Source organism: Pteropus alecto, unplaced genomic scaffold, assembly GCF_000325575.1.
Source record: "Pteropus alecto unplaced genomic scaffold, ASM32557v1 scaffold6, whole genome shotgun sequence".
Lineage (NCBI taxonomy): Eukaryota > Metazoa > Chordata > Mammalia > Chiroptera > Pteropodidae > Pteropus > Pteropus alecto.
Window position 1 is genome coordinate 726,470 of NW_006437738.1, and position 11,065 is coordinate 737,534.

General features: G+C 40.8%; 1 protein-coding gene and 1 pseudogene across 1 annotated transcript in view; one reads left to right on the forward strand and one right to left on the reverse strand.

Moving 5' to 3' along the window:
• Window positions 1-11,065, reverse strand: part of EIF3L (eukaryotic translation initiation factor 3 subunit L) — a 21,109-nt gene that overhangs the window by 8,674 nt on the left and 1,370 nt on the right. Inside the window, exons 3-7 of the mRNA XM_006914746.2 lie at window positions 10,550-10,760; window positions 8,342-8,421; window positions 5,280-5,341; window positions 3,207-3,276; window positions 2,925-2,998 (exon numbers count right to left, since the gene is read on the reverse strand). Coding sequence (XP_006914808.1) covers window positions 2,925-2,998; window positions 3,207-3,276; window positions 5,280-5,341; window positions 8,342-8,421; window positions 10,550-10,760 — 497 coding nt within the window. The remainder of the gene's footprint in view (window positions 1-2,924; window positions 2,999-3,206; window positions 3,277-5,279; window positions 5,342-8,341; window positions 8,422-10,549; window positions 10,761-11,065) is intronic.
• On the forward strand, window positions 5,820-5,937 carry LOC112482022 (annotated as a pseudogene).

The following is an 11,065-nucleotide window of genomic DNA, read 5'->3' on the forward strand; positions in this document are numbered from 1 at the left end:
GCAGTGGCATAAAACCCACAGTGACAGCCCAAGTGCTAAAGATGAAGCGACGCTCAGAGCTCTGGACTGGGGAAAGGCAGGGGGAGACTACTCTACTACTCCTCACGCCAAACCTCTTTGTACACCATTTCTTTTTTTCAGAGGCATCTCTGATTAAGCTGTGAGTTTTATTCATTACTGAATGTTAGCTGTTCCACAGTTAGGTAAAAATCTCTAAGATTAGAGGTAGTCTGTGAAAAAACCGTTCGATCTGGAGTCAAACAGCCTAAAATCACTTGTTATCTCTCGGCTTCACAATGCAGTTAACCTGGCCACCAGAATCGGGTGGTTTGTGACAGATCTCTATTCACATGTGGCTTTGCCGGGGTCAGGACTGAGAACGCGGTGAGACAGGGTAGGCATCTGTTACATGCATCTTTCCTACCAGAGGTGACCATCAATTTACCTGCAGCAGGAACCCAGTCTAAGTCACCTCTGTACCAACCACAGAGCCTGGCTAAGTGTAAAGAACACATAGGGGACATGCCACAGTATTTGTCTGGGGCAGTGGTTCTATCTGGGACCAGGACTGGGCTGGCTCCATCTGTCATCCAGAGAATAGCACAAGAGACCTACCTACTCAATCAGAATTTTTGAAAGCTCCCTGGTTGATTTTGGTTTGGAATCTAGTGACCTAGAAAGGCTCTAGGTCTTAGATGACCTCAGATTGTTCGTCAACTCTAAAATATTATCTTCCTCTAAAAGTATAGGAGAAAAAGTTCCCAAATTTATAATAAACAAAGAATAGTATCCAGAATATATAAGGAATTCTCTTAAGTTAGTAAGGACTAGATAACTCAATAGAAAAATAGGCAAAGGATACTGATGATCACTTCAAAGAAAACCAAGATTGGTTAATTAACAGGGAAAATGCTCAATCTTTTTAGTTATTAGAGGAATGTAAATTAAAATGCGATTGCCATTTCTTTCCCAACAAATGGACAGAAATTAGATCAATAACAACCAGTGTAAAAAGCTTGCTCTCAAAAGCTGGTGGTAGTAGTATAATCTGAAACAGCCTTTTGGGAGGGCACTGTATTACTATTTAAAAATTCAAAGTGACTGAAATGGTCTGTATCTTGATTGTGGTTGTTATACACTTGTCAAATCTCATCAATTATACACTTAAAATTAGTATGCCTCTATAAAGTTGATTTTTAAAAATCCTTCAACCAACAATTCTACTTCCAGTGATCCCTAGAAATATACCTATGTGTAATTCATACAAAGGTATTCACTCATTCGCTGTTTGTAATAGTGAAAACCGAAAACCCAAATGTTCACCACCAGAAGTGGCATATCCGTATCACATACACAGCACAAAAGGACAGGGCAGGTCTCTCTACAGACATGCTGTCATAGCAAATTACGCAATATCATAGGATACCATTTTTTAAATGACATTATTATATGTACACATTTATGGAAATGCCTGAGAAACATTAACGTAGTGCCTTTTTCTAGATAATAATTGATGTCTCTGCAAAGACAAGGAAGACGTTCACTTTATCTGCAGTTCAGAGGGAAAAACGATTTTTTTAAAACAGTATTAACACAATCATATATTACTTGTACCAATAAAACTAAACAAAAGAGTAGCAGGGAAGAGCCACTCACCCCATGTGGCATCTACCTGGCTGGGAGGAATCACCAGGCCCTCACTGGCAAGTCTTTGTGAGTGCCTTAAGCCCCTTAGGAAAAGAACACCAGCTAAACCCCAGTAATTATGATTGTCTTAAGAGGGATGAAGACTTTAGCACAGATGATCCTTCTTGACTTGCTGAGAGTCAACGAAACTGCCAAACTTTCTAAAATTATGTCAAATTAGAGGCTGACACAAGCCAAGAAGCCAGAGAGCGCAAATAAGGCCAGAGTGGTTTGTGGCCTGAACTGCACAAAGGCACTGAAGCCTCACCCTGAGCAGGCAGCCTCCTTCTCAAAGAGCCTAAGAAAGGTTTGCGCAGCTCACCAATTACATCCTAACACTCTGCAGTCACAAAGTCTCTTTGATCCACGGAGCTCAAACAACATCTGTTATTAAGAAACCGATTCTCCTGAAATACCCAGTGAGAGCTATACTGTCCCCATAAAACACACGGGAAACAGACATTTTTCCAAATTCAATTATTGTTTTTTAATCTATGTTTTATTTTAAAGAATAAAACTGGGCTAAAAGAGGGTAGTGATAACAATGATAGTGACTTTCCTAACAACCAGGAAACACCTACTGACAGGCACTGGGCTAAGCACTTTATACATAATCCCCCAGTAACCTTTCCAACAATCCCTGTTTTAGAGAAACAAAAGCACAAGGTGGTTAGTAATTTGTCCAAGGTGAACAACAGAACCTGAACTTCTACCCCCGGGCCCCACAGCTGCAGTACTTCACGTCGAGCACGGTTCCCAGTGGAGCCTCAGCTACAGCACTCTGAGGTGGGTTCTGATAAAAATGCTGTTTTATTCTGACCTAGCATGTGTTTAAGTAACCACTACCACAATCAGGATTTAGAACATTTCTGTTTTACAGGTAGGAAAGTGAGGCTCAGTGAGCTTGAATCGCATGTCACTGTTACAGAGCTATGAGGCAGCACCCCAGACTAGAACCCACTTCTACCTGGCCCCAAAGCCTGTGAGGCCTGTGTTCTTCCTGCCAGAGACCTCTCAAGGTCAGGTGAGAGCCTGGTAAGAGCTCAACCCTCCTGACTTCCAAGTTCTGGAGCTCTTAGGCCTTACCGACTCTTCAGAAAACCACAAGAATCCTCTGCCATGCAGTATTTCACACTGCGATGCGCATGCTTTTATACCCTACATCTCTTTAACAAGGGTAACAGCTACTCCTTGCTTGGACCCGTTATTTCAAATTAAGCCAAGGGCTGACTAGATACCTGATAGATGAACTCATCGATGATATCCCAGAGCCACTGGTTGGGTAGTTCAAGGGGGGCAGGACCATCAGCATCTGTGCAAATCATAAAAAAGTCAGACTCGAAGCAATGACTATGCCCATTCAGCAAGGCTGCAGAACGCATTTTGTAATTTCTCAAAAGGATCATGAATCACAAGACTCTTCCCCTTCCCACCTGCACATTAAATTCTGCTAAAAGGAACAGGAGGCCACTGCCAGTCCTCATCATAACCTCCCCAGCATGGTCAAACCCCAGACTCACTGAGAATGTAGTTGAAGAGATTGCAGTAGTTGTAATAGGATTCAAACCTCTGCTCCAAGGAAGGTCCCCCCTATAAAGAGAGCAGAGACATCGAGACATAGATAATTAATTTAAATATACTTTTACTCACAGCCTACCATGACGGCTAAAAATAAACACGTGAGAATTATATCTGCTCAGGTGAGAGTGAAGACAGTAAGAGCTACAGCAGTTGAAAGGGGCACTGAACATCAGACCACAATGATCAGGTTTTTTGGCAACAACCCTAACCAAACGTTAGAGAACAGGCATGCCAATCTGGCGAAACAGTAAAACGACAGGAACAGTTACTCCTTGCTTGGACCAGTTATTTAAAACTAGGCCAAAGGCTGAGAGAGGAAAGGCATTTCAAGAAAAACAGAACTAACAAAGGCAAAGGGGTAAAACTGTGGCACGTAAACATTGGAGACTAAGAGCAGACGACGCTAAGCTAGACAACACTGGGCCAGGAATGCTGAGGTCTTTCAGTGACAATTAGGAATCTAGGCCAGAAGGTCAGCAAATCCACCATGACCTGTTTCTGTAAATAAAAAGTTTAATTCGAACACAGCCATGCCCACTCATTGTCTATGGTTGCTAGAAAGGCATAGTTCAATAGATTAGACAAGAGATCGTCATGGCCCTTAAGGCCTAAAATACTATCTGGCACCCTACATAGAAGGCTGCTAACCCCCAATCTAGACTTTATATTGCTGGCAAATGAGAACCACTGAAGGTTTCTGAGCTGGGGAACAACATGATAAACGATTTCTTTATGATAGAGTAGAAAGAACACTGCCTTGCAGTCTTAGCCCCGCTATTTATTAACTGACAAGGTATTCAATCTCTCTGTGAAATGAGATTATGTAGTGCCTAATACAGTAAAGGCTCTTTCAATGAAAAACCTGCTCGAGGGGCTTAAAACTGATCATGTATGTGAAAAGTGCCCCGTTTGGTACCTAGCACAGAGATTACGGGGTTGTAAACATCTGCTCAATCTTTATCTACAGACCAAAAGGAACACGGAAAGTGGTGAAACCAGCTATACTATGGTTTTACGATAATGTTCTGAACTAGGGTAGCAGCAGTGGTGGCGGAGAGAAGTGGCTGGTTTCAAGTAGTATGTTGAAGGTAGAGCTAAACAGGATTTGCCACAAGCCTGGATGTCAAATAAAAGTCAAGAATGACGCCTAGGTTTTCAATCCAAGTAACTGAGTGAATGGTGGTACTGTTTATTGAGATAATGAACATGGGATAAACAGGTTCAGAGAGAAAATAAGAGTTCAGTTTTGGGCATGTTAAACTTGAGATAACTATCGGACAGCCAAGTGGAGATGATGTGCAGTCGAATATACAAGTCTGGATTTGGAAAGACTGGGGCTAAAGACAGAAATTTCTAAGTCATTGGTGTATATAAATAGTACAGATAGAATTTTAATAGGCTTCAGACAGTCTGAAATTAAGGAATCAGGAAAGAAGAATCGAAAAGTGACCAAAGTTGGGGTCAGATGGTAGAAAGAACACTGGTGTCACAATAAGGCAGGTCTGGGTTCAAGTTCTGTCACTTACTAACTGTGGAAATTTGAGAAAAAGCAACCACTTTGCACCTCAGTTTGCCTCCTTTGCAGGATCACTGCGAGGATTAGAGACATGTAGATGTGTGCCAAGTGCCCAACACTGTGCCTGGCACACAGTGACAGTTTTATGTACGTTTAAGAGGGAAGGAGGCTCAGTGGCAACGCACTGAAAAGAAGAAAGGGCGTCCCAAGCAGAGGCAGCATGTGCCTGGGAACGCACTGGCAGCCTGCAATCCGGTGCACGGCGATGAGTGCCCGGCCAGGAGAACTGGGGATGGAGAAATTAAACAAGATGTTCAGGCTATGCAGTGTTACAGTCTGTTTGGAACAGACACCCAACTTTCAATCATCCTGCTGCTAGTTCTTAAAAGAAAACATGCCAACATTCTTGGACACTGAACCAATATAAACTAGTGACTGTGTTCCAGGGACAAATGGCACAAAGTTTAAAAACTGCCAGCAACATTTAGATACTCACACTGACTTTGGCATATATGTGTCTATAGTATAATTCTTTGTACAAAATCAGGAAGACAGCATCTGAAAAAGATGGTAGAGGGGTGCTTTAGTAATCCACAAAACAACTAGGGTCTTCTCGCACTTTTAGCCCTTTGGGGGCAATAAAGTGATAAATGTGACATTAGACTAAACAACATCTAAACTTTAAAGCTTATGCCCCAATAATACAAGCAACAAGAAAAGTCATTTCTTGAGGAAAAGAGACTACACTTAGGGTGGTGAGCACACAACAGACTATACAGATGTCATATTATATAGCTGTACACCTGAAATTTATGTTATTAACCAATGTTACCCCATAAATTAAATAATTAAACAAAGAAAATAAACTTCTCGTTTTACTCGTACAACCTCACCTTAATTTCATTCAGACCCATTTCCATTCACCATTTAGAGGTTTTTGCCATCCAGTTACTTAAATAAACCAGCACATAAAATAAATGGTAATAGCTCCATGAAAAGCAATATGATGCCACGTATCAAAACTGCAAATACACCTATCTATAGCCATGCTACCCAGAACAAGCCCGATCCTGTCTGATCTAGGAAGCTAAGTAGGGTCGGGCCTGGTTAGTACTTAGATGGGAGACCACCTAGAAGACCAGGTGCTGTAGGCGTAAAAAATAAAAAACAAGGGATTGTAAGCTGACGAGGTCCTTGCAATCTGTGAGGTCAACAAAGGGTTGCCTCGCCCAAAAGATAAATGAATGAATGAATGAACAAATGGATAAATAAATAAATAAATAACTGCAAATACATGGGTTATCACTGACTTAGAAATCCTATTTTAAGGAATTTATACCGTTGATATAACCATTAAAAGGAAAGGAAAAAAGGAAGCTCTTTGAGTGCTGATGCTGTGCAGAAAAGAGTTAACATAGCAGACAGATAACATCTGCTATCCTTAGAAAGGCCTGCTAGTAAAGTTGAGTTTTGGCTAGCACCTTAGGACATAAATTTCAGGAGGCTTTCCACCACCCCGATGAGGGTGCTCTGCTGTGCTTAAACTGTGCAAACAATATGGTTTACTCTGAACACCTGCTTTTCCTTCTGGGAGTATGGAATTTTGGTCTATGCTAGGCAGAGGGTGTGCCTACATGACCAGCCTCTAATAAAATCCCTGGACACCAAGTGTGTAGTAAGCTTCTCTGGTGGACTTTTCATACCTTTGTCAGAATTCCTTGCTTGAGGAATTAAGCGGATCCCATATGGCTACAGGGGAGTGAACTGTTGGAAGCCTGAACCTGGTTTCCACTGGACTTCACTGCATGAGTCCTTTCCCTTTGCTGACTTTTTGCTCTGTATCCCTTTTATTGTAACCCTCACGGCAGTGGAGACAACAACTATACATTGAGTACTGAGTTCTCCTAGCAAATCATCAAAACTGGGGGAGGTCTTAGGAATCTTTGAGATGTAGAACTCTCTCCCAAAACATAAGGAATTAAAAAATGGAAAGGGGCATTTAGTTCATGTAGAAAAGGAACAAGAGTTACAGCTGGTCCTTGAACACAGTTTGAACTGTATAGATCCACTCATACGTGGAATTTTTTCAGTAAATACCTATACTGTTTGCAATCGCAGTCAGGAGTCTGCAGATGCAGAGGGCCGGCTGTAGGCACTGATCTATGCCATTTTATACAGGGGACTTGAGCATCTGTGCCTTCTGGTATTCGCAGGGGTTCCTTGAACCAATCCCAACGGATACTAAGAAACAACTTAAGTTTGGGGGGAGTTAAAAGTTATATGTAGATTTGACTGTATGGGGGTGTCAGCACCCCTGTATTGTTCAGGGTCAACTGTATTTCTATTTACTTATATGTGCATAGAGTATCGTGGGAAGGATAAATAATGACAACACTTGATGGCTCCAGAAAGAGAAACCCAATATTTGGGAACAGAAGTGAGAGGGAGATTTTTATAAATCTTTTATACTGAGTGCTATGAATCTTTACCCGCTTAACAATATATATTATGAGACTCCTAATGTTTTTAATATACGCATTACATTCTTTAAAGGCAAGAAGGCTCTATAGCATAGGCTCTACATTAAACAGAGCACATTTTCTGAGCAACATAAAAAATAACATTTCTTTCAGAGTTCTAAACATTTCAGAGTAATGAGGATGATACTAAGTGTTCAAAAAATGTTAGCTATAAAAAAAGTGGAAGACTTGTACACTGAAAACTACAAAACGTTGTTGAAATAAATTAAGACCTCAATAAATGGTAAGACATCCTGTGTCCATGGACTGGAGGACTTAATATCGTTAAGATGGCAGTATTCATTCCCCCAAAGTGATCTTCAAATTCAGAGAAATCCCTATTAAAATCCCAGCTGGCTTCTTTGAAGAAACCGACAAGCTGATCCTAAAATTTGTATGAAAATTCAAGGAACTCAGAAGAACCAAAACAATCTTAAAAAAGAACAAAGCTGGAGGACTTAAACCTCTCGATTTCAAAACTTACTGCAAAGCTACAGTAATCGAGACAGTGTGTAGTACAAGCATAAGAATAGACATATAGAGATCAATGGAGTCAAATTGAAAGTCCAGATATAAACTCTTACATTTACATCATAAACAATTTCGACAACAGTACCAAGACAATCCAATGTGGAAAGACTGGTCTTTTCAAAAATCGGTGCTGAGACAACTGGATATCCACATGCAAAAGAATGGAGTTGGATCCGCCTACTTTACAACATATATAAAAGACACCACCAGAAAGTGAAAGGTGGGAGGAGGCTAAGGAGCTCATTCCAGAGGCACTATAATGACCCCCAAAATACAGGTCACTATAATGACCCCCAAAAAACAAGTCAGGACAAAGAGCTTAATTTCAGCTTTCATCATGTGTAAGAGATCTCTGTCCTCTTCATTTATTCAGCCATCACCCAACAAGTTATTTACTAAGGATCTACTATGTACCAAGACCTGGGGAAATAAAATGGTGAGCAAAACAGACACAGATCATCCTGAGCTTTCCCGTGACCCCCAGTCACATGACACAGCTCACACCTACCGTTGCCAACCTGTGGAGCAATGGCTTCAGCCTCAGGCCAAGGTGTATTCTTGAAGAATCTTTCCGTCAGCTTCGTCCAGCTGAAAACCAAGCAGAAAAATTCTAGAACTCCAAAACAAAAAGGACCTGAGAGAGGTAACTCTCACATTTGATAGACAAGGACCCAGGCTCAGAAAGGGGAACATGTCACAGAACTAGAGCCAGGGCCTGAACCTTTCAAGTCTATAACTTTCCTCAAATAAACTCCATCTCAGACGACTTTCTTAATACAGTAAAACGCTCCTTTTATATTAGTAAGGCACCCTCCAAGCTCTTCAGGATCATCTTCTGCCTCTGCATCATAAACTCTTGGCTATATTTAACTGCTTGCTGTTCCCTGATTTGAGAACCACCTTTTAGAATTCCCACCTCCCTTCCTTAGCAATACTGTTCCCACTCCCTAGAGCACTGTGCCTCCTTTCCCTCTCCAAACAGAGGCAAATCGGTTTGTTGCAGTATGATGCCACAACTGACCTACAGCATCCAACCCAAATAGCTGCTGTCCAAGGTACTTCAAAACTCTACAAGAAGTTTGTTCGTTTTCTTTCTCCTGATCCCTTCGGCAGCTACTTCAACTTTCCCGACTCTCAAGCCCCACCTCTCCCCCTTCTCCACTTTCAGTTCAACATAGAAATGCTCAAGTCCCCCTTCAAATCACAGAAAACACAAAAATGTCTCAATAACCCTATAAGTCCTCTACACTGAACCAATTCCCCTTTGTCGACCCCCGTTTATTGCTCCTCTGTCATCTGGCTCCTGCTTCTATCACTCCACTGAAACTGACTTTGCTAAGTACCAAGTACCTTATAAGTTGCCGAATTCAACTGACTCCTTTCTCACCTCAACCTTCTTAAAGCACGTAAAAGTCTCTTCTCTCTTTGGTTCCTGGGACACCTCTCTGCTGATTTACTACCTACTTTTCTGCCCACGCTCCCGAAGGAACATATTTCCCAAAGTGCCAGCAATTCTTCTCACTATACATTCTCCTAGGGAAACCACATACTTGACTTCAACTACTGTATTTGCCTGCACTGTCCAGTGAATTAATTTTAGTTAATTTTAATTTAAATTAAAAAATTATAACAATACTTAACTCAGTTATTAGAAAACTTACAAGTTTTGGAAAATATTTTATATTTGGAACAACTTGTGCATGTGCAACTACTTCTCCAATTATAAATATTATGAAATCTAAATAGAGATCAAGTATTTCTATTGTGCACAAGCTGAGATGCACTATAAATATAAAATATGGGATTTACAAGACTTAGTGCAAAGAAAAAGTAAAATAGCTCATTAGTAGTTTAACACAAATTATGTGTGAAAATAATTTAGCCATAATGGATTAACGAAGATTAATTTCACCTGATTTTCTGTATTTTTTTTTTTAAATGTGGCTGATGAAAAAACTTTGAATCACGCAAGTGACTAGTACTCTATTTCTCTTGGACAACATTGGTCTATACATTTCTAACCAGAAAGACAAAGGCAATGAAGGAAACACAGGTCAGGTATTAACTCTTATTCGCTGATCCAACAGGCCTGTGGCTACTTGCTTTATTCACCCATCCTTCCAAATACTGCTTAAATTCTATCTCCTTGGGAAAGTCTTTTTTGACTATCCCTACTAGGACCAACCTGTCTCAGTTCTAACGCCCATTACACAAGGGCAGTCCCCTCAAGACCAGAAGCAACCACTCAAAGCTTGGCTCACTCAATTATGCACTGAGAAGTTATACAGTTTAGAAATGAAGCTCTGGTGTCAAGACTGTGCAGGTTCAAAACTCAGCACATCCACTTCATGTGATTTGTCCTTTCTGTGCTTTATTTCCTCATCTGTAAAACGAGGAAAATAGTACCTACTTCAAGGGGTTACTGTGAAAGGTAAATTAATAAACACAGAAAAAGCACTCTAGACATCACCTGATCTATACTGATCATACATACTAACTGCTATTCTAATTATTGATAGTGATGTTATTTTAGGCCTTGTACAAATTCTGGGGATACACAGTCCAATAAAATAACATGTCCCTAGCCCCAAGGAACCACAGAAACCACTTAGGCATTCTCTTTACAGAAAAATAATTAAACTACACCCCTTCTTAGGGGTTGTATCATTAAGTCAGTCCGACCCCGAAAGAGATCAATTCAGCCAGCAGGCCGTACCTGTTCTCATAGATGTCCTGAATTTCATACACTTTTTGGTCAATGACATCGCTGGAGACACGACTGGCCTGCAGCTCATACACCTTCTGGTCAATCAAATCCGAAACGGTTTTGTGGAAATACTGGATGAAGTTTTTGATCACTTCGGGGATCACCTGATAGGTCTGCTGTTCATACTGACGTTCATAAGCCAAATCTTGCTTTGGATCTCCTAGAGGTTGGAGATAATCAATACTTTACATGTGCTTTCAGATCCACATATGCAACATAACAAAAGGGCAAGGCCATCCCCCAACCTAAACTCAAAGCTAGAAAATCATATATAATTCTTTTTTAAACATTCAGAGATAGAATCCTCAAGTCACTCCTAACCCCATCCCTGGTTTCTTCAGAACACTCACCACTCCTTAAAGTTATTTATTTATTTATTACCTGTTGCCCCCACTAGAACCTAAAGTCTACAAGGGCAAGAACCTTGTCTGTCTTCTACCCAGATGTATTCTCAGGACCTAAAAG